General features: G+C 42.9%; 1 protein-coding gene across 1 annotated transcript in view; it reads left to right on the plus strand.

Annotated features, from left to right (window-relative positions):
* The window catches only part of SYNPR (synaptoporin), a 426,172-nt gene that overhangs the window by 257,412 nt on the left and 147,552 nt on the right, over window positions 1-21,208 (plus strand). Inside the window, exon 3 of the mRNA XM_049861698.1 lies at window positions 10,380-10,504. Coding sequence (XP_049717655.1) covers window positions 10,380-10,504 — 125 coding nt within the window. The remainder of the gene's footprint in view (window positions 1-10,379; window positions 10,505-21,208) is intronic.

The raw sequence follows: 21,208 nt of genomic DNA on the forward strand, positions 1-21,208 counted from the left end.
TCTCATAACCATCAAAGAATATTTACTTCTCTGTTTAAACTATTTCTTGAGTTCTTTTTTACAAAAGTGGTCTTATACAGTATTTGTCCTTTTGCATCTGACTAATTTCACTCAGCATAATACCTTCCAGGTTCCTCCATGTTAAGAAATGTTTCATGGATTCATCATTGTTCTTTATCAATGCATAGTATTCCATTGTGTGAATATACCGTAATTTATTTATCCATTCATCCGTCGATGGGCATCTTGGTTGCTTCCATCTTTTTGCTATCGTAAACAGTGCTGCAATGAACATGGGTGTGCATGTATCTGTTCATGTAAAGGCTCTTATTTCTCTAGGATATATTCTGAGGAGTGGGATTGCTGGATCGTATGGTAGTTCTATTTCTAGCTTTTTGAGGAAGTGCCAAATCGATTTCCAAAGTGGTTGTACCATTTTACATTCCCACCAGCAGTGTATAAGTGTTCCAGTCTCTCCACAACCTCTCCAACATTTATTATTTTGTGTTTTTGGATTATTGCCAGCCTTGTTGGAATAAGATGGGATCTCATTGTAGTTTTGATTTGTATTTCTCTAATGGCCAATGAACGTGAGCATTTCCAAAAAGACATTGAATTTTGCCAGTTGGTTATGGATCAATTATTTTTCAAAAAAAATACTGTTATTCTAAATTGCTTTATTGGCATAAACTGTAGCTATAGTCAATGAAATATTTAAATGTTGAAGAACAAATACAGCCCATTTCCATCAAGTCAATTCTGACTCATAGCAACCCTATAGGACACAGTAGAACTGCACCACAGGGTTTCCAAGGCCTCAATCTTTATGGAAGCAGACTGCCACATCTTTCTCCCGGGGAGCTGCTAGTGGGTTCAAACTGCCAGAGATGATTAGAAATGGAACATTCATTTTTGGAGATGTTTATCAGTCTACTGGTGGTCTCCTGGGTAGTGAGTGGAGTGTGAGGGAAGCCACAGTTAATCAAAAGCTCTTTCTGAACTAGGAAATATCCTGACAGTATGTGTTCCTCATTTTCAGGGCTACTGTTGAGGTACTCAGCTCCTATAAACAGCTGTGTTTCCGGAACTGCTCTTCAGTGGGGTGCTGAGGACAAATGGCTCATCAGCCCAAGACAAAGCATAGATGGAGAAAGGACAAGGGTGGTTCATCAGAGGGGGCTGGAGGGGGTGTTTGGGCCTCTTTAATCCATAAGCTGTTGAATGATTGAGCTGCCTGGAAGGAAGAAAGCCACCACCCCCAGCTGTAGGCGGCTGGCAATTAGGAGGAGGGACTTGTCAAGAGTAATTGGCATAACCTCCTCACATCAGAATTTCCACGTGTTCCTCTCATGCTAGACTCTACCTCCCTTCCCCCAATGGCCTGTAATGCCACAGAGCAAAGACTTGTATGGCTGAGGCAAAATACATGCATTACCATTAAGTCACGTCAGATGATTAGAGCTTTGTCTTATAGATGCTTCATGTAATCTTCACTTGACATTCTGAGCATTGATGTGACAGAGAGAGCCTTAACAAGCCCATAATTGGTATTTCTGCATTAGTCTTTCCATAGGATGCTCAGCTAAGAGACCCCCTTCCCACTCCTGGGAGAGTTGGAAAGAAGGAAGATAAACTTTCGAGAAAAGCAGATCTGTGTTCAAACCCTGACTCCTTCACGCACAATAATCACGTGACCTTGGGCATGCTGATTAATCTGTTCCCTTGCCTATAAATCAAGGAATTGTGTTTCTGATTACAGAGGTTGTGCAAGGATTAAATGAGCTGATTTCGTGTACTAACTGAAGAGACTGGTGCACAGAGCCCAGGGTAGCAGTTTTATCATTACTATTGTCATCATCATCACTGACAATGTTTACTATTCTTTGATTCAGTGCCAAAGTCCTCTTTTCCAAGCACTGCATCCTCTCATCCTGCCTTGACCATTCGTTCATATATTCATTCTCTTAATAAAACTTATGACCCACCTACGATGTTTTGGCACAATGAGGGACACAAAAATGACTGAGGCACAGTCGCGCTGGCAAAGGATTTGCAGACTGTCTGGGAAAGTAAGACACTTTGGCTTCCTACTCCTGCCGCTCTCCGCTACAACCAGTGTGGCCTTCCTGAAACACAAGTTTGGTCATAACCCACTCCTGCTGAAAGCCCTCTGTTATCACCCCCTGTAAGACCCAGGTTTCTTCACATCAGCAAGCTACTTCTGTAGAGGGTCAGATAGTAAATATATTTGGCTTGCTGGGCCATATGGTGTCTGTCACAAGTACTCAACTCTGCCATTGTAGCAGGAAAACAGCCATAGAGAACAGGTAAACAAAGAGATGTGATAACATATGGCTGGGGGGGCCATCGATTTGGGACCCCCGCTAGACCACACCTGATGCAGCCTTGACTACCTCTATGGGCCCCATCACTCCCCTCTTCCCACCTTGCAGTGTCTGCTCCAGCCGTATCAGCTGTATGACCCAAGTGCCTAGAACATTCTTCTTCTCCCTTTTACCTGGGTACATCTGGCATGTTTTCCTGGTTTCTGCTTAGCCATCCCTCATGTCCTCTCCCCTTCCCTCCAAGTATTTACCATATTCGTCTAATGTGCTCCAGTTACTGTCACCACAGTATAATACTGTCATACCCAACCCAACAAAATAAAATAATTTTTTTTTTTTTAACAGTGCTGGCTTATTCACTTGTCTGTATCCCCAAAAAGAAGTTCCCTGGAGGTAGAGGAGGGAGGGAGGAGGTTTCTATTTATTTAGTCAACAAGTATATATGGAGCACCTGCTTCATACCAGGTAGTGTGCTAGGTGCTAGCAACAAAACCAGTGTACCGCCTTTTCTAGGGAGGTGCTGAACCAGAACATAAACAAGTGAATAAATAATATCAAGAAAATACAAATATTTTAAAAGCGCATTGCTGTAAACAAATAGGCTATAAGGGGCCAGGCTGGGGCTGGAAGTGGAGGCATGAAGCCTACTTTGGATAGTGTAGTCAGAGAAGTCTTCTTATTTAAAAGAAGAAAGGAAGGATGGAAAGGAGCCTGCTATGCAAAGGGTATAAAGGAGGAAGTTTTGGGCAAGGAGAGCGTTCCTGCCGCTGGAGGGGGCTCAGCCTATTCATGGGAATCGGAGAGAGCTGCAGAGAGTAGAGCATCGGAGGCTAGGGGCGAAGGCGTGAGATGGGTGGACAGAGGTGCAGTTCCCTTTAGTAATGCATTCCTAGGGCCCACTGCAGCTCCTGAAAATAAAGGTGCTTAGTAAACGTTTGATGGAGTTCCTGGGTGGTACAAACAGTTAATGGGTTCAGCTGCTAACAGTTTGGAGGTTTGAGCCCACCCAGAGGCACCTCACAAGAAAGGCCTAGCGATCTACTTCTGAAAAGTCATCCATTAAAAACCCTATGGAGCACAATTCTACTCTGAACACACATGGGGTCACCATGAGTTGAAATCAACTCGAAGGCAACTGATTAAATGTTTGCTAATTTTCTTGCTTGCATTTCCTAAAAGGAGATCCTAAGACGTGGATTTTGGTTCAAGTTTTTTTGGGGTACAATGCTGGGAAGCACAACGAGGATGTGGAGAATTGAGAAAGCGAAGAGAGAAAACCCAACCAAGAGTGTGTTAATGGGCACGTTGTTGCTATGGGCAATGGGGGCTCAATGCCAGCGGATATTCTGTGAGCGATTGAATTGAACAGACTTGAAAATTGTCCCAGAAAGGAACAACAACATTGGGCTGTAACACACCACTATCTCTCACATTGGTGGAAAGCTGACAGGGAATTCACTCTGGGAACCTCCAGTGTGCCTCAGTCAGAGGTTCAGCACGCTTCCACTGCCAGAGAAACCCTCGCAGAGTGATGTGGGTGCTGGAGGGAGAGAAGCCTTTGCTGTGTGTGAAGCTGCAGGTGACTTATGGGGTGGGCCAAGGCAGTACAGACAAGACACCAAGAGCTTCTGCTACAGTAACTAACTAGTTAAGTGCATAAGTCATTGAGTAGGTGAACGGACCAGTAGAATAAACCCAAAGGGGAAGACTCTGACTTGCTTCTTCCAAGGCATCCTTCATGCTTGAGGTCGTATACCAAGCCTTGGGAGATGTCGCCTCCCAACATCACTGCAGACCGCAGATCCCTAGGAGTGCCATTAATCAGCCCAATTTCCTGTCCTCCTCCAACGTATTGCTTTCAACTATGACTTGAAAATTAACCAGAAGGATTAACAGCAGCCTTCATTGATATTCCTTGGGTGGTTCATTTAGTTCCAAGGAGGGAGCTGCTTGCCATCTTTCTGCTGGAAAACCTTTAGCATCATTAACTGTGCAAAGACATCATTCCTGCCTTGGGTGATTTTGGTTTATTTATGCTTATTATGCCAGAAAATGCAAGCCAGTTCTTCTGTTCTCTTTCACTTGGATGTGTTTCTAACCAGGCCATCATATACAAGGGAAATCTCTGCTGGCTAATTCTGCCCATTTAGAGAGCAATTTTTTTGTTGTTGGGAACAGAGCTGTAGATTGTCCAAGGCAGTGGTGAAATGACAGTTTACTGCAGAAGATTTGCTTCGGTCTCCTGAACTCAAAGGAGTGAATGATTGGATGAGTGGTAATGATATTGATCATCTTAGAATTTATATGAGAGCGACGTGTCTACTTTGTTTGAGGAGAGTTGGAATCTTGAAGAAAAATGAGAAGAGAGGTGTTAAAATTTCACTTGGTTGAGTAAATGGACTTTTGTTCCTGGGCAAGGCTCTTAGCTCTAGAAAGGTGGGCTGGTCTATTGTGTTACCACACAGAAGGCACAGTATTTGGTATTGGCCAAGGCTGGACACACAGAGCGCACAGTTTGAAGAGAATATGCACACGTGCACACACATGCACTCACATATGCACACACATACACACGTACACATGTATGCACGCACATATGCACACACGTACATGTGCACACACGTAGGCACACACACGCACAGGCACATACACACACAGACATACACACATCACACATGTAGGCACTCATATGCACACACATATACATGTACATACGCACATGCACACACGTACACACACACACACACACACACACACACTGTGCCTTTACCTCTCTCACTAAGTTGCTTGCAGCCTGCCTCACACAGGGATTGTTCCTCTCACCTCTCTTTACGTCCCCTATGCACTGTTACCCTGGGCTCTTCTCCCCCCTTGCCTTCCTGGATTCACCCCCAGTCCTTACCCCATCCTGGCTGCATAACAGGAAGTTATCCCATCTTTCTAAATGAGATGTTATCTGTCTCAGGGCTGCGCATCTACAAGACACACAAGCCTTTCTGTTGCTAATATGAGTGGCCTCTCAGAGCGCCGGTTGTCAAGTTAAGCCAGGCTCTGTCTCCTCATACTTTCCTACCGAAGACCCTCCACCCTATCACAGGCAAGGAGAGGAAAAGAAGGAGAGAGGACGGACGAAGCACCCACCCTGCCCCCTGCTGAGCTTGCCAGGTGCGTCTGTGAGACGTTTGGGAGAAGCCTGGAGAGCCACAGGCCACTAAAGCACCAGTGGTGTGTTTTTGGGCAAAGCCAACTGGACCATTTGACAGTCAACTCCTTCCTCCCAGGTGCCCCAAAATCGTTCTTCCTGAAATTCTAGAGCTAAGTAGAAGAAGACTGACTTGGAGAATCTGGAGACTAGGGTCCTAGTTCCAAACTCTACTCCTAGCTGAGTTGGGGCAAGTGGATTTTCTTCTCTTGTTTTCAGTTTCCTAGATAGTGTGGTAATAACTGTAGTAACAGTGATGAGGCACTGTAATGTTCAGTGAGGGCTGTGAGCGTGATGTGTTTCCTCAGTTAGTGTGCTCAACACCCAGTGAGGTGAATACTGCTATTCTTAGCCTCTCTCACCACCCGACTGCCGCCTTGAACTTCTATTGGCTCTTTGAACTTGCAATCCTTTCCTCTCTCAGGACTTACATGTAAGCGGTTCCCTCTGTTCAGCACCCTTTTCTTGCTGTTCGTGTGACTTGCTCTTGTTGCTCCTTAACGTCTTAGCTTCAGTGGGACATCCTCAGGCATATCCTCCTCTGAGGCATAGCTTCCCGGCAGAAAACTGAGCGCAATTTGGAGTTATCTTATTTGTATGCTCTTTTAGGTTCTGTCTCCCTGATTCAGCATTAAGCTTTTGCCTTTTCTCTGACTTTTTTTTATCCTTTCTCTACCCAACAGCTGGGACACAGTAGGTGTGTAGTTAAATATCTGCTGAATGAAGCAATGAACGATTCCTGATTGAGTAGATGCAGGAACTGAGATTTGGAGAAGTCAAGTAACGTGCCCAGGGTCACAGAACTAGGAACTGGACTCAAACTCAGATCCACCTGACTCCAGACGGCTCTGCTCCACCTAGGGCAGAGTGGCTGGGTGGCTTCCTGGAAGGGGAATGGGTGGGAGAATTTCCAGAATTTCTTCCCCACTCTGTGTTTCTGTGATACACAAAGAGCCTGAAGTGCCCTCTCTGCTGCGACTTGGTGTATTCTAATTATAGGACCAGGCTCCTGGCTGATATTCCCTGGAGGAGTTGAATCCACTCCCCCAACTCAGGAATTGCCCGTCCCTGTGATAAGCTATTCACTCAGCAGGATCTACCACTTTCCATGTTAAAAAAAACACAGACATTATCTGCTTAATCCTCACCAAACCCATGTGAGTTTGCTATCCGTCACACAGCGTGATTCCCCTCTAATCAGTGAGGACTGGGGAAGGGAGAAACTTAACCAGAAAGCCTGTAGCTTCATAGTTAACCCTAGTACAATATCTTGTGTTTTCAGAGCTCAACATAGGCTTAAAAAAAATAGTGGCATATGCGGTTTCAATAGCCTGACACTTTCTTTCCATGCAGCTAATATTTCGAACTATTTAAATGCATAATGAGTGTTCCATCTTAAACTCATTACATGGTAGCATTAATAATACCTTACTGTGACTGTAGATGGCACTAAAAAAAAAAAGTATGCAAAGCAATTTAACAGAAGCTGAAAAGCCAAGGCTAGTCTCTTTGTAGCCATTAAGCACTGAAATTAACAAGATTTGCTTTTATGCCTTTCAGCTCTTACTTGCTATGTTTTAAGGTCCCAAGTAACTTTTTAAGGTACAACTGTTTGAAGCCACCGTCCGATGTGCCTCACCCACAGCCACCCCCCGTCTGTCAGTGGAGGTGTGTGTGTTGCTGTGAAGCTGAACAGGTTTCAGCAGAGCTTTCAAACTTAGATGGACTAGCAAGAAAGGCTTGGCAATCTACTCCCCCAAATCAGCCAATAAAAACCCTATGGATCACCAGGATCCCATCTGAAACTCATCATGGGGATGGTGCAGGACTCGGCAGCGTTTCATTCTGTTGTCATGGGGTTACCATGAGTCGGGGGTGGGGGGCTGACACGGTGGCAGCTGGCAACAACAATGCAATTTGCAGAATCTTTGAATACAGAAATATTAACCTTCATATAAACACACACACACCCTTCACGACATTGTTGCCAAGAGAAAGTATGATCACAGATGTTACGTTCTGGTCGCAAGACCTGGCCCATTGCAGGCAGTGAAATGGCCACAGTGGCAACCCCTCCCTACCTTTATACATACACGTGCTGGTTGCATGATTAGGACTCTTGCCCCAGAGGACTATGCAAATAATGTAAATATGTAAATACCATGTGTAAATACCACACAAGCATGAATAGGGAGGGAGTAGTACATAAATGGAGTCATGATGGGGCAGTAGTTAAGAGCTCGCCTGCCAACCAAAAGGTCAGCAATTCAAAGCCACCAGCTGCTCCTTGGAAACCCTATGAGGGCAGTTCTACTCTGTCCTACGGGGCCACTATGAGTTGGAATTGACTTGACAGCAAAGGTCTTTATTTATGTGTTTAAGTTTTTGGTTTAGTAAGTAAGTGCAGACTCCATTTCATTTGATTTTTAACTGTACAGGGGAGATATAGGAGATATATCTGTTTTACAAATGAGGAAACTTGGAGGGGAAGGAACATCTCCACAGCCATAGTGCAGGCATTAGGACCCAATGACTCCCTTCTTTCTTCTGGAAGAAGTTTTGCCCATAAAGATATTTTGACATGGCATAAGGGGCTGGAACATCCAGTATTATACAGTGAAAACTAAATTTAAGCATTGAATATCTAAAATCTCCTCCTCCATATTCCTACCAATACTAAGAACTGACAGGAAGAGACCATTTGGTCATGAGAAGTGAGCAAATCTCTGCCATGCGGATAAAGGTCAGGTTGCCTCCCTGATCCCATTTGCTAAGTCAGCATCATCCCCTTTGTTAAGTGGGTTGGGGAGTCCCTGGTGGTGCGAACAGTTAATGCGCTTGGCTGCTAACCAAGGTTGGAGGTCGGAGTCCACCCAAAGGCACCTCAGGGAAAAAAAAAAAGGCCTGGTGATCTGCTTCTGAAAAATCAGCCATTGAAAACCCCGTGGAGCACAGTTCTACTCTGACACACATGGGGTCACCATGAGTTGGAGTGGGTTCTATTGCAACTTTTTTTTTTTTTTAAGTGAATTGAAATAGCTTTTGAATGCCTTTTCAAGTCACATCAGTTAAGAGAACTGAAAAGAAAAGCAAGCAAAGAGAAAAAAAGAAAAGAAAAAAAGATTGGTTTGTCTGGACTGGTTGGATGTTGGCTTGCTAGGGCAGATAGCCATAAATGGAGCCAGGGATTAGGTCTAAACGTTCGATTGTTTGGCCTGAAACATTTTACCAGGGAACACATCCACACCTGTTTGCAGTAATAATAGTCCTTAACTGGTGTTAGGTGCCTACTGTTTGCCAGGGTTTTTTTTTTTTATCCTAAATGTTTCACACACCTTAAAGCACACTGATACATTTTTCTCTGACTGTATCTTTTGGTCACCTCTTTCTCTTGGTCAAATTGTTTCCATTTCAAAAAGCACTGATTTTAGAAACTAATAATTTAAAACTGCCTTAAAAAAAAAAAAAGAAGTCTGCAAATCATTCCTTTCCCTCTGAAGGTTTCGTGATAGACTATCATTGACCAGTCTTTCCCTGCTGAATTTATACAGACAGTTGAGACAAACAGCTCTGAGATAGCTTTCCACCACAGATTGGGACTGGGTGGCAGGTGTTACAGATAATATTCATTTAGCCTTTTGTACTTTGCGGACAGACTTGGTGACCTTGCCAGTCCCAGCACCCTTCTTTTTACTGCTTTGGTGACACCCACACAACAGTCTGTCTCCTATCCCAGAAAGCAAGGCCATTCAGAGGAGGCACGCTCAACACCATTTAACTGATGAGGAAGCCAAGGCATGGGGAAATTAAGCAACTTTTCAAGGTCACTCAGAGCCCATGCACTTGATCCCTAAACAGTAACTCCTCTCACTATGCAAAGTGAAAGAGTGTCCCTAATAGGGATCCAAGATACTGCAAGAAGCTGAATTCCAGAATTAAAATGAAATCAATTAGAGTATCACAGCATGTGTTAAGTGCGCTGGATCGATTTCTTTAGGAATGCCCAGAAAATGCTTTTGAATTTAGCCAAACTATGAATGGACAAAGTTTGGCATTTGTTAACTTCCCATCTCAGGCCATCTCGGCCTTCCTAGGCATCTCTTCCTTCTCAAAGGCTTCTCTGAGTTCCTCTTCCTAATTTTCAGTGCCTGGTTCTCCACACCTGCATGTTCTGCACGAGGATAGACTATGATATTAACTGACCAACTATTAAAAGATACCGAATCTTTTAATAGTTGGCTTATAAATAGCGACCAACACAGAGATGTAACCGCCAATGGGGGTTTGAGGCTGAAATCTCCTGAGATCTTCCTTTCTGAAATAGCACCTCTTAGTACTCACCTACTCTTCCTCAACCCTGAAAGCTCTAGAATTCCCTGATTATGCTTTAAAAAATCTACCCATGTTATTCCAAGGACATGACATGTTTATTGCAGAAAATACAGGTAAACAAAAGAAGAAAGCAAGGAGATAACCGCAAATTCTCCTGACCTGAAAATACCTACTGTTACGCCTTTGGTTCATGGCTTTTCAAATCCTTTAACTGTGATATAATATCTATGCTCTGTAAGGCATAGCAGCTTTTTACACACTCAAACACACGTATTTTGTCCTTGTCTTTAATGTTTCTCCAAGTAAAATTACTCTAACTTGTCAGACTCTTCTTTCAGGCACCATCTCCCCCCGCCCCATCATCACTATGGCCCTCATCCTCCGCTCTGGACCAAGCGTGGTGCTTCCTCATTCTAGACACTAAACTCCTACTGGTATACCTGATTAGGTCAATGGCATCCTAATAGCTGCCTTTTCTTTTGTTTCTTTGTTCTCCACAGCTTTTTGCCATCTTTGCATTCTCAACATGCGGTGGCTATTCCGGAGGCCTGCGGCTGAGTGTGGACTGCGTCAACAAGACAGAAAGTAACCTCAGCATTGACATAGTGTTCGCGTACCCGTTCAGGTAGGGAATGGGCTTCGCTCTCATCTACGTCACAGAGAGGGGGCTTTCTTCCTTCTGTGGCACCTCTAAAATGTGTAAAATCCAGGGACTCTTGGGTAAACAGAAAGGATTCTGCCTTCAGCTCACAAAATGCCCAAACAAGTAGAATGCCCACCTACCATCCCAAACCAGGAAGATGTGTGAGTTGTACCTTCAAACCAGAATGGACTCATCTTAATATATATATATATATATATATATATATATATATATATATATATATATATATATATATATATATATACTACAAATGGCCCAGGATTGGGGGCTGTCAATGTGGAGACCTTACTTACGCAGGTAATTCCTAGTTCCCCGTACACATTGCCAATCTCAAGGTCTCCTGAATTCTCTGTAGAATTGTGTCATCTCTAATTTCATATTGACTGTGCAATCCTGGCTGATGTGTTTAATAATATTATATATAAGATTCTTTCCATGTGCCAGATACCATGCCTAGCTATTTACATGTTTAACTTCATTGAGTCATCACATGGCCCTGTGGGGTGAGGATTGTTACCATCACTATTTACAAATGAGTAAACTGAGGTACAGGTACATTGTGTACCTTCCCTCAGCCAGCAAGTAGCAAAGGCAGGGCTTGATCCTGCCTAGTTTAAATCCAGAGCTCACAATCTCTACTGCTCTATTTAAATTGCTTGAGAATAACACTGTTAACCACCTTGTAAATTCAGTATGAAAAACAATGCCTTATCTGCATCGTACTTTGTCTATAAAATGCCGACTAGGTACCTATCAGGTCTTGTCCCAAATCTGACATCTTGTGATTCTGATCCATATACCCAAAATGGATTAATTTAATTCAAATTTTAAATAGTTTCTTTCTGTAAACCTTCCAGATATTTGGTACCAAATAACTGGTGCAATTTTTAAAAACAACTTTCAATACAGTGTTCTGACATTGTATTAATATATTCTCTTGTTCACTTGAATTTAAGATTTGAGTGTCCTCCTTGGGCCAGACCCTGTGCTGGATCAGGGATCACAGAGAAAAGTAGATATTAGCCCCTTCCAATTTTTTTTAACAGGCAAATGCAGTGTTTTCCAAAACATTTCCCAAGAAGCCTTAGACAATCAAGGACGGGAGGGAGGGAGAAAGGGAGGAGGAGGAGGGAGGGAGAAAGGACTATATGATCAAGTAAGTTCAGGAAATACTTCTTAGCAGCTTTGCCTTTCTAATGCACATTGTGAGTCACCAAAACAGACACAATTTTCCCAAATACGTTTGACCACAGAAACGTTTTCGCTGAGTCTCTCCAAGGATTTCTATATCATGGGACACATCTTTAATATATTGGTCTAGTCAACTTTTCTGTTTTGAAATAAAAAGTGCCCAGTTCATAGGTAACGAATCATGGGAAGAAAGTGGCATTTATGCCAAACTTCATACAGGTGAAAGACTTTAAGACTAGGACTGACAAAAGCTGTAAACACCCCTGTTCAAGTAGATACTCTCATAACTAATAAGAGAGTCCAAAGTTCAGAAACATTGAATACATGATCTCAGTTAATCTGATAACAAATATTTCCTGTGCTGGTGGAAATGGGGTGGAGGGTGCTTGACACTCCTGAAAGTTCTGGAAGAACTCTTTGGCTTCTAGAATGGCCATGGCAATGTGGGCTCACTGATGAGCGTGCAGCATCTAGGATAGAATATAAGAATTGCCAGAGGTTGGGTAGAGGGGTGGGATACTTTGAAAGGCTATTCATGGAGCTAGTAAGGCCTACATTGCGTTTTAGAATAATTTCCCACCAAGGGATGTGGTAGGAGCAAGTGACTTCAAGGTCAATCCTTCAAGATTCTAGGCCTCCTAGAAGCAACTTGAAAACCACTCTTCCAGAAGAAAGCAAGAAAGCTTTTGCCACTCTATTTCCCATGTCTGTACAGCCTATGCTGTCTACTATTGGGAAATCAGGATTAGCCTGTCTAATCCCATAGAAATTCTTGCACTTCTGTTCCATTAGTATCCACCTAGGAGATGTTCATACCATTCTAGACAGACTCAATTTTACTAGAGTTGCAATTTCAATTTTACATTTGCATACTTTAAAATGTTGTACCACCATTCTCTTGGGGGAAGATCTGAATAATAAGCTACTGTGTCTACAATTTATACAGGTTATTTTCAAGGTATTTGTTTCAGAAGAGGCTGGGTTAGCAGAATGCTGATGATGTAAATCGGTAAAAAGCTATTTTCTCCTGAAACTTTACAAGCCAATGTCAACGATTTTATCATAATCTTAAAAGTAAAATAAGTGTTCAGCAACCTCTAACATTTCAGTTTATTACAAACACAAAGAAGACAATAAATCCTACTGCCAAGTCATTTGAACAAAAACAATTAGTTTGTAAACAACAGATCAAAGGAAGCTATTTAACTAGTTGTTGAACGAGTATTTCGCAGTCGTAAATAGTGTCAATTTAGAAAACCCTAGAGAACTTAGAAAATACATTGCCGCTTCTGATGCCTGTGCCAAGGTATGTAGCTCTTTTACCAGCACATGTATGCACGTTTGACCCGTACTTTCACCAGAAGGAACTTACATTCAGCAATATATCATTTTACTGTGGGAATAAAACACTTGTCCCCTGATCTTCCTTTTGATTTGTTATTAAAATGAACAAATAGGATTTAAGTTTTTGCCCATCTACTGCAGCGTGCTAACTTGGTACGGAACTTGGTTGATAAGTGGGATTCTGGATGAATTCTTTTTAGCCCTTCCTTTATGCACCAAACAAACAAACAAACAAACCTGTTGCTGTCGAGTCAGTTCTGACTCATAGAGACCCATAGGGTTTCCGAGGAGCAGGTGGTGGATTCACACTGCCAACCTTTTGGTTAGCAGGCGAGCTCTTAACCATTGGGTGACCAGGGTTTGGCATTTATACGCAGAAGTGTGAAATAGAGTTTCTCGTTGTAAGGAACTTAACATATTTGGAGAAAGAAAACCTACTCAAGGAACATCAGTGAACACTGGAACACTGCAACAATACAGGACACATGTAGAATAAGAGGTTGAAGGTGAGAACAGAGAGCTTAGGGACTACGGGACAAAACAAGTCATCATGGCAAAGGTTAGTGTTGAAGGGTCAGATTTTTTTTTTAATATTTTTTATTGTGCTTTAAGTGAAAGTTTACAAATCAAGTCAGTCTGTCACATATAAGCTTATATACACCTTACTCCATACTCCTACTTACTCCCCCCTAATGAGTCAGCCCACTCCCTCCTTCCAGTCTCTCCTTTCATGATGATTTTGCCAGTTTCTAACCCTCTCTACCCTCCTATCTCCCCTCCAGACAGGAGATATCAACAGTCTCAAGTGTCCACCTGATACAAGTAGCTCACTCTTCATCAGCATCTCTCTCCAACCCATTGTCCAGTCCCTTCCATGTCTGATGGGTTGTCTTCGGGAATGGTTCCTGTCCTGGGCCAACAGAAGGTTTGGGGACCATGACCGCCGGGATTCCTCTAGTCTCAGTCAGACCATTAAGTCTGGTCTTTTTATGAGAATTTGGGGTCTGCATCCCACTGTTCTCCTGCTCCCTCAGGGGTTCTCTGTTGTGCTCCCTGTCAGGGCAGTCATCGGTTGTGGCCGGGCACCATCTAGTTCTTCTGGTCTCAGGATGATGTAAGTTTCTGGTTCATATGGCCCTTTCTGTCTCTTGGGCTCATAGTTATCGTGTGACCTTGGTGTTCTTCATTCTCCTTTGATCCAGGTGGGTTGAGACCAATTGATGCATCTTAGATGGCCGCTTGTTACCATTTAAGACCCCAGATGCCACATTTCAAAGTGGGATGCAGAATGTTTTCATAATAGAATTATTTTGCCAATTGACTTAGAAGTCCCCTTAAGCCATAGTCCCCAAACCCCTGCCCTTGCTCTACTGACCTTCGAAGCATTCCGTTTATCCCAGAAACTTCTTTGCTTTTGGTCCAGTCCAGTTGAGCTGACCTTCCATGTATTGAGTATTGTCCTTTCCTTCACCTAAAGTAGTTCTTATCTACTAACTAATCAGTAAATAACCCTCTCCCACTCTCCCTCCCTCCCCCACCCCCGTAACCACAAAAGTATGTGTTCTTCTCACTTTATACTATTTCTCAAGATCCTATAATAGTGGTCTTATACAATATTTGTCCTTTTGCCTCTGACTAATTTCACTCAGCATAATGAAGGGTCAGATTTTAAAAGTTAGAAGTAGAAGAGAATAGAAGACTTAAGGGGAGGAGTGTGATGAATGAATGGACAGATAATAAAATAGTTAATGCAGACCTAGAATGTGCCTAAAGACTGCTAGACACCTTGGCGTACATGATATAATCATTACACACCATTTTCATGAAGGAGATTGACATTATACTGATAGCGAAGACTGAGCTGGAGGAAACTTGGTCAATATTATACAGAAAAGCCAGCCTAAACCTTTAAATTTTATGTATTCTACTAATTTCAATAAAAACAAGAAGAAAGCATTGTTCAGGCTTGTTTGAAGCATGGTGAGTACAGCCAACATTTACCATGGGGAAAAGTGAAATGAGCATGGAAAGGTGGTTTTGGCCAGGCTATAGAAAACCTTAATTCCCAAGTGACCGGATATGGAGAAGGAGCTAAGGATACTAGAGAATAATAAGGAAAGCTGTTTTGCAGTGGGCAGTAATCACTTGGATTTGATCATGCAGAGTTTTTGGTGCTTGCAAGTAGCCAAGGAAAGTTTCTGTCAGGAAGGTGTAAACTAAACCCTATACAAGGAGAGAGAGGGGAAATCAGAAAACGAGCTCTGAGAGTCCTCTTCATGGAAGGCAAAGCAAGTCCCAGAAGGAGAAAGGTCACAGAGAGAGACAGAAGAACAGGGACAGAGGGCCAAGTTTTGGAGAAATGCCCACACTTACAAGAAAGGAAGAAGAGGAGCCACTGAGGGAGACTAAGAAGAGTCAAATAGAAAAGATGTGAAAGTATTTCACAAAAGGTAAGAAAACTTTACGAATGTTACCACTCTGCAGCCCTTCTTTTCAAAGAAGTAAAGGAGCGAAAACTAAGAAAAGGCCATTGGCTACAATCAATGATGGTTATTAAGAACTTTCATGAGCTATTTCAGTAGGAGAGAAAGCAAGCCAGGCTGTTGGAGATTGAAAAAGAGATTTAGATGTGTTTTCCCTAAAACAAGAAAAACAAAATTCTGAGGACTCTAACCATTTCACCTTACACCTGCATGAGATGGTGTTGGCAGAGAAAGACCAGGTTTGTTAAGGACCTTCCTACAGAGAAAGTATCCACTGCTCCATCCTTGAAAGTAATCGGCTCATTTGATAATATGGTGATAAACTTGCTACCTTAGTTCAACAGGCAGATAAGGGTTTCCTGTGAGTAAAAGTCTTCTTTCATCTGAGGACAACTGAACATAGAGGATTTCAAAAGAGTCATCATAAGAAATAAGTTATTGTGTCACTTTCCTGTCTTAAGACTCTATCAGGGTCAGAAATACTATGTTTGCTGTCAGTTTTGAGCATTCTTTTAAATATGGGCTTAGTAATTACTGCCCTAGACAATTAGCAAGATTGCCCTTGATTAATTTGTCGTAAGGAAGTAACTAGAGATATACAGAAAGAAGAGCTCTGGTGGCACAGTGGTTAAGAGCTCGGTTGCTAACCAAAAGGTGGGCCATTTAAGTGCAGGAGCCACTCCTTGGAAACAATATGGGGCAGTTCTACTCGGTCCTATAGGGTCGCTGTGAGTTGGAATCGACTCAATGGCACACGACATCATAAAGAAGTCTAAACAAAAGTAGTTGTTTTCAAATTATTTAAAATTGTATAAAATTAGAAAACAGCTTATATTTTAAAGTATGCTTATTTATATATTTTGTATAAGATATATTTTTATTCATATTTGCTATTTATATCTGTTTTAAAATGTGTGCAACGCTCTTGGCACTATATTAGATGAAAAAGCAGAATACAGGACTATGTATATGGAATGGGTCTGATTTTGTTTTATTTTGTATTAGCTGGCTGTAGCAGATACTGCCGTTGCCCACCCGTGTCCCCTAGTTCCTCACTGCCCCTCACACTGCAAGCCCCTGTGCTTATTAAAGGGCTTTCTCTCACCACAGAAACTTGCTTGGTCCATGTGCAGCGCAGGCCAGAAATGCTGGAGAGTTATGGCCCCTGGAGCAGTCCTCATCCGATGACAAATGAGAGCTGGAGGATAAGTACCCTGGCTTCCTCCTCCCTCATGTGGTACAACACACCCCACATGCCCCACACCATGTCCCAGAGGTGCCCAGCAGGATTGCATCCAGGTTTCCCACGGCGGAAGCCTGGTCATTAACGCATCTTTGATTACCTTCCTTACCTCTCCTGTCTCACTTCCCCACACACCGTGGTGTTTCTGGGGATGAACCCTCCAAAAAAAAGTTACACCCAAATCTTGGTAGTAGGATCTGCTTCTGGGAAATCCAACCTAAGACACAGGCATTGCCCAAGAGAATTACCATTATTAAAGATGATGGATGGGTGGATGGATAGGATAGATTCTTATTTCCCCTCATTCCAGAGCATGGTATAAGGTTGCTCATGTGAAAACAGCTTGGTTGAAAATCAATACCTTCAGTTCAGAACAACAGCCCTTGTGGTTTTCAGTTCGTGACTGATATTTGAAGCCACAGTTGGTTTTCTTCATCCATGCCTTTGTGTTATGTGATAGGTCTTTTCCAATTGACAGTCATCTTAGCATGTATTTCACCCGAGTTTCAGATTTTCTGAACCATAGATGATTGCTCAGAGTTTGGAGGTGCTCCATAGAGCCTCCAAGATGAATTTTGTGTAAGGCATAGTCTATATTTTAAGTCAGTCCATCCCAAATATATTCTCCAAATTTGGTGATGAACCGCACAGCCTTTCTCGAAGGGTACCCAAACACAAACACTAAATTATATTTATAGAGATTGTGGCATGGCCAGTGCATCAAGGTGTTAAAGTATTTATTTCTAGATAGTGAGATTATGATCAAGTCAAATATTCCTTTTTTTTTTAAAAAAAAATACTTGTCCAACTTTTCTACAATAAATTTTTCCTGCTTTTCACACTGTTAATTTACTGAAGCAACATAATGTAGCTTGAATTCCAGAGACAGAATGCCTGGATTAAAATCCCCACTCAGCTACTTACTGGCTGTGTGACCTTGGGAAAATTGCTTGGCATTTCTGTTCCTTGTCTGTGAAATAGAGACAGTGTTACCTGTTTCATATGATTGTTGTACATATTAAACGAAAAGTGTGTGAAACCCCTAAAACAGGGCCTGGCAGTCAGGAAATTCTCCTTTTCTATATTATTTTTACTTTCATATCAAGAAAGAGAAATTAAACATAAGTTAGAGAGCTGAAAAAGATAATTGTTATTGTCGTGAGATGCTGTCGAGTCGGTTCCAGCCCATAGCTACCCTATGTATGACAGAAAAAGGTAATGATTCTATCTAATTAACAAAACGATCCTTGAGGCAACAAAATGACCCCTTTGGCTGTTATGCTATATTTTACCGAGAATGGGTGCTTCCTTGGCCCTCTCTCCCCTGTGTACAAATATTAAAAAATGTGTACACATTTAACTGTCTCTCACTTCTTAGCTTGCTTTTACCTCCCTTTTTTGGGGTTGCCCTGTTGTTGGGTGCTGTCTAGTCCATTTAACCTCATAGCAACCGCACGTGACAGAACAGAACTGCCCGTAGGGTTTTCTTGGCTGTAATCTCTATGAGAACAGATCACCAGTTCTGTCTTCCGTGGAGTTGCTGGGTGGGTTTGAAAAGCCAGCCTGTCAGTTATCAGCCGTGAGGGCTCCTTTGGGTTGCCCTAGGAGGTATTATTATCAAGCCCATATTTTTTCCTCCGTGGGAGAAAGGAACCCTCCCGAAGCGACAGAATGGGGAGTTCTCAGAGGCACCGGTGTGAACCTTGGGGGGTTCTGCATCTATGGGGTGGGAGCATGAAACTCTAGGCCCGATTCTTATGGTCCTTAAGACAGGCTACAACCAAAGGCCTTCTGTGCTGAGGGAAGGTGTGCTGGCTGCCAGCTGGCCCCGAGCAGCTGTTCTGTGACTCTAGCCACTTGCTCTGTGATGCTCTCATTGCCGTTTGGAACGCAGAGGCAGGTGGAGGCAGATGCCAGGACAGCTGTGGCGTTCGCGCCATTATCTAACATGCCAGCTCTGTGGGGTGGAGAGTTATTTCCTTCTGTAAGATCCATACCCTAGAGCCGTGGCCATAATTTTTTTTTTTTTTTCCCAAAAGGACTAATTTAGGAAGAATAAAAACATTTAGGGCTGCAATTTTTTACATCTTGTGTTCAGGAAGTGCTGCACTTGTGAGCTACCTGTAAGTGTTTGTTTATTGTTTCTCATTAGAGAACGCTTTCACTATGTTTGGATAAAATATCAGAAAATTTTTATCTCACCTGAGAGGAACATGCCCCTTAAACAATCAGTAATAGGAAATTAAAAAGGCAACATTTTCCCAAAAGCAAGAATGAGAAGGCAGGAAGGCTCGAAAATCAGGACGAAAGGACACAGGGAACCCAGGGTGGGCATGGGGAGAGAGCTGACACATTGTGGGGAAGGAAACCAAGGCCATGAAACACTTTATGTACAAACTGTCGAACGGGAAACTAATTTGCTCTGTAAACTTCCATCTAACACACAATAATGAAAAAAATACAGTATCACATTTTAATGTTGTGCCTTAAAACAAATTTTGTGTACGATGAGACCAAGTGGTTCTATGGGCAGGCAGTTTGGGAGATTTGGAGATGGTATAGCCAAAGAATTAAAGGCCGTATCTCCATCCAACCCCTGGCTTCAAATCCAGGGCTTTGAGCCAGTTCATCCCGGTTCAACCTCCTGCTGGGAATTTGCATTTCTAACAAGTTACCAGGCAATGCTGATGCTGCTGGTTAGGGACGAATTCTCAGAACCACTAGTACAGCGGTGGTTCTCAAAATTTATTATACATAAGAATTTCCTGGGGATCTTGTTAAACTGTAGATTCTGATTCAGTATATCTGGGGTGGAAATGCTAATTCTGCAGCAGGGGTTGGAACCAGGACGAGCTAGTTGGAAGCCCTGCTTCAAAACCAAGCTGTGCCAGCTACAATACAGGTAAGGTATAACCTCCCTGGGCCTCAATTTCCTTATTGTAATGTAAAAAGAAAATAGCAACAGTAACTTCCTCATAGTGTGGCCGTGACCTTTCATTAGATAACACAGATTGTGGACCAAAGTCTGGCACACATAAGGTGTTCAGTGAATCGTTTCATTGTTGTTGTTGAAATTATTACAAATAGGGTCAAGTGCAAGGAACTGACACCAGAGTTCAGCTGTAGACCAAGGATAAGAAGACAGCCCTGTCAGTAGAATCCTAGAATGAGGAGATCAGTTACCATTTGTAGGGAATGTCTGCCACTGAAACCGTAGCAGTGTGGCTCCTGGCATGGAAGGGCTTAAAAAGAACATCAGTAAAGGACACACCGCTCCAGCCCCCTGCCACTCTTCCGCTCCCAGCCTGTACAATTGCTGGATTGGAACTTGGACCACTTTCATGGCAACGCTCCCCCAACAGGAGAGTGACGGTGGGGAATGAGATAGAACGGGTGTCTAAGTTTGGGTTCTCCCAGAAGCACAACCTGACAAAAAGATTTGAATACAGTTAGTTTTCTTGGGAGATGATCCCTAGAAGTACCACCTGGAAGTAAGGAATAGGAACGTGAGCTAGGGAAGGGAAGAAAGCCAATGAAAAGTGGATTAATGGCACAGTACCACCATGAGGGAAACCCAGCAGCCCTGGTGGCGTAGCGTTTAATCACTACAGCTGCTAACCCAAGGGTTGGCAGTTCAAATCTGCCAGGTGCTCCTTGGAAACTCTATGGGGCTGGTCTACTCTGTCCTATAGGGTCGCTAGGAGTCGGAATTGACTCAATAGCACTGGGTTTGGTTTTTGGTTTTGGACCACCATGAGTAAGTGGGGCAACTGAGACTTCTAGGAAATGGTGAGGAACTAGCCTCAAAGTTATTGCTTCAGAGATGATGGTGAGGTCCTTACCCAACAACTCCTGTCCTCCTTCCTGGAAAGCTCCTCCTGGGTCATTGATGGAAAGCTGCTCCTGGGAGTATTAAACCAAGCATGTCCCTACCCGCAGGCAGAGACTTATGGGCTTGCCTTAGAAAGCCCTATTTGTGGATATAAATGGTGAGTGCCATAAGAGAGAGGGGCGCACAACCGGTAGTGTCCAGCACTGTGGGGGAGACCCTTTAATCATCTCCTTATATCTGTGAAAAGCCCTGTGTCCCATCATGTATTTATTCTCTCGGTAAATAGTTACTGAGCACCTACAGTAAACAGGGCCCTAAACTATATAGGCACTTGGTATGTATTGGTAAACATGCCCCTCCTCACATGAAATTTACAATCATGTGGGGATGGAAGTCAATCAAGAAGTAAGTAGGAAATATACATGTATGTTTATATGTTATTGTTGTCAGGTCCTATTCAGTCAGTTCCAACTCACAGGGAGTTTATGTACAACAAAACGAAACATTGCCGAGTCCCATACCGTCCTCACCACTGTTGATGTTTAATGCCATTGTTGTAGCCACCGTGTTAA

This window comes from Elephas maximus, chromosome 20 (assembly GCF_024166365.1).
Source record: "Elephas maximus indicus isolate mEleMax1 chromosome 20, mEleMax1 primary haplotype, whole genome shotgun sequence".
Taxonomy (NCBI): Eukaryota; Metazoa; Chordata; class Mammalia; order Proboscidea; family Elephantidae; genus Elephas; species Elephas maximus.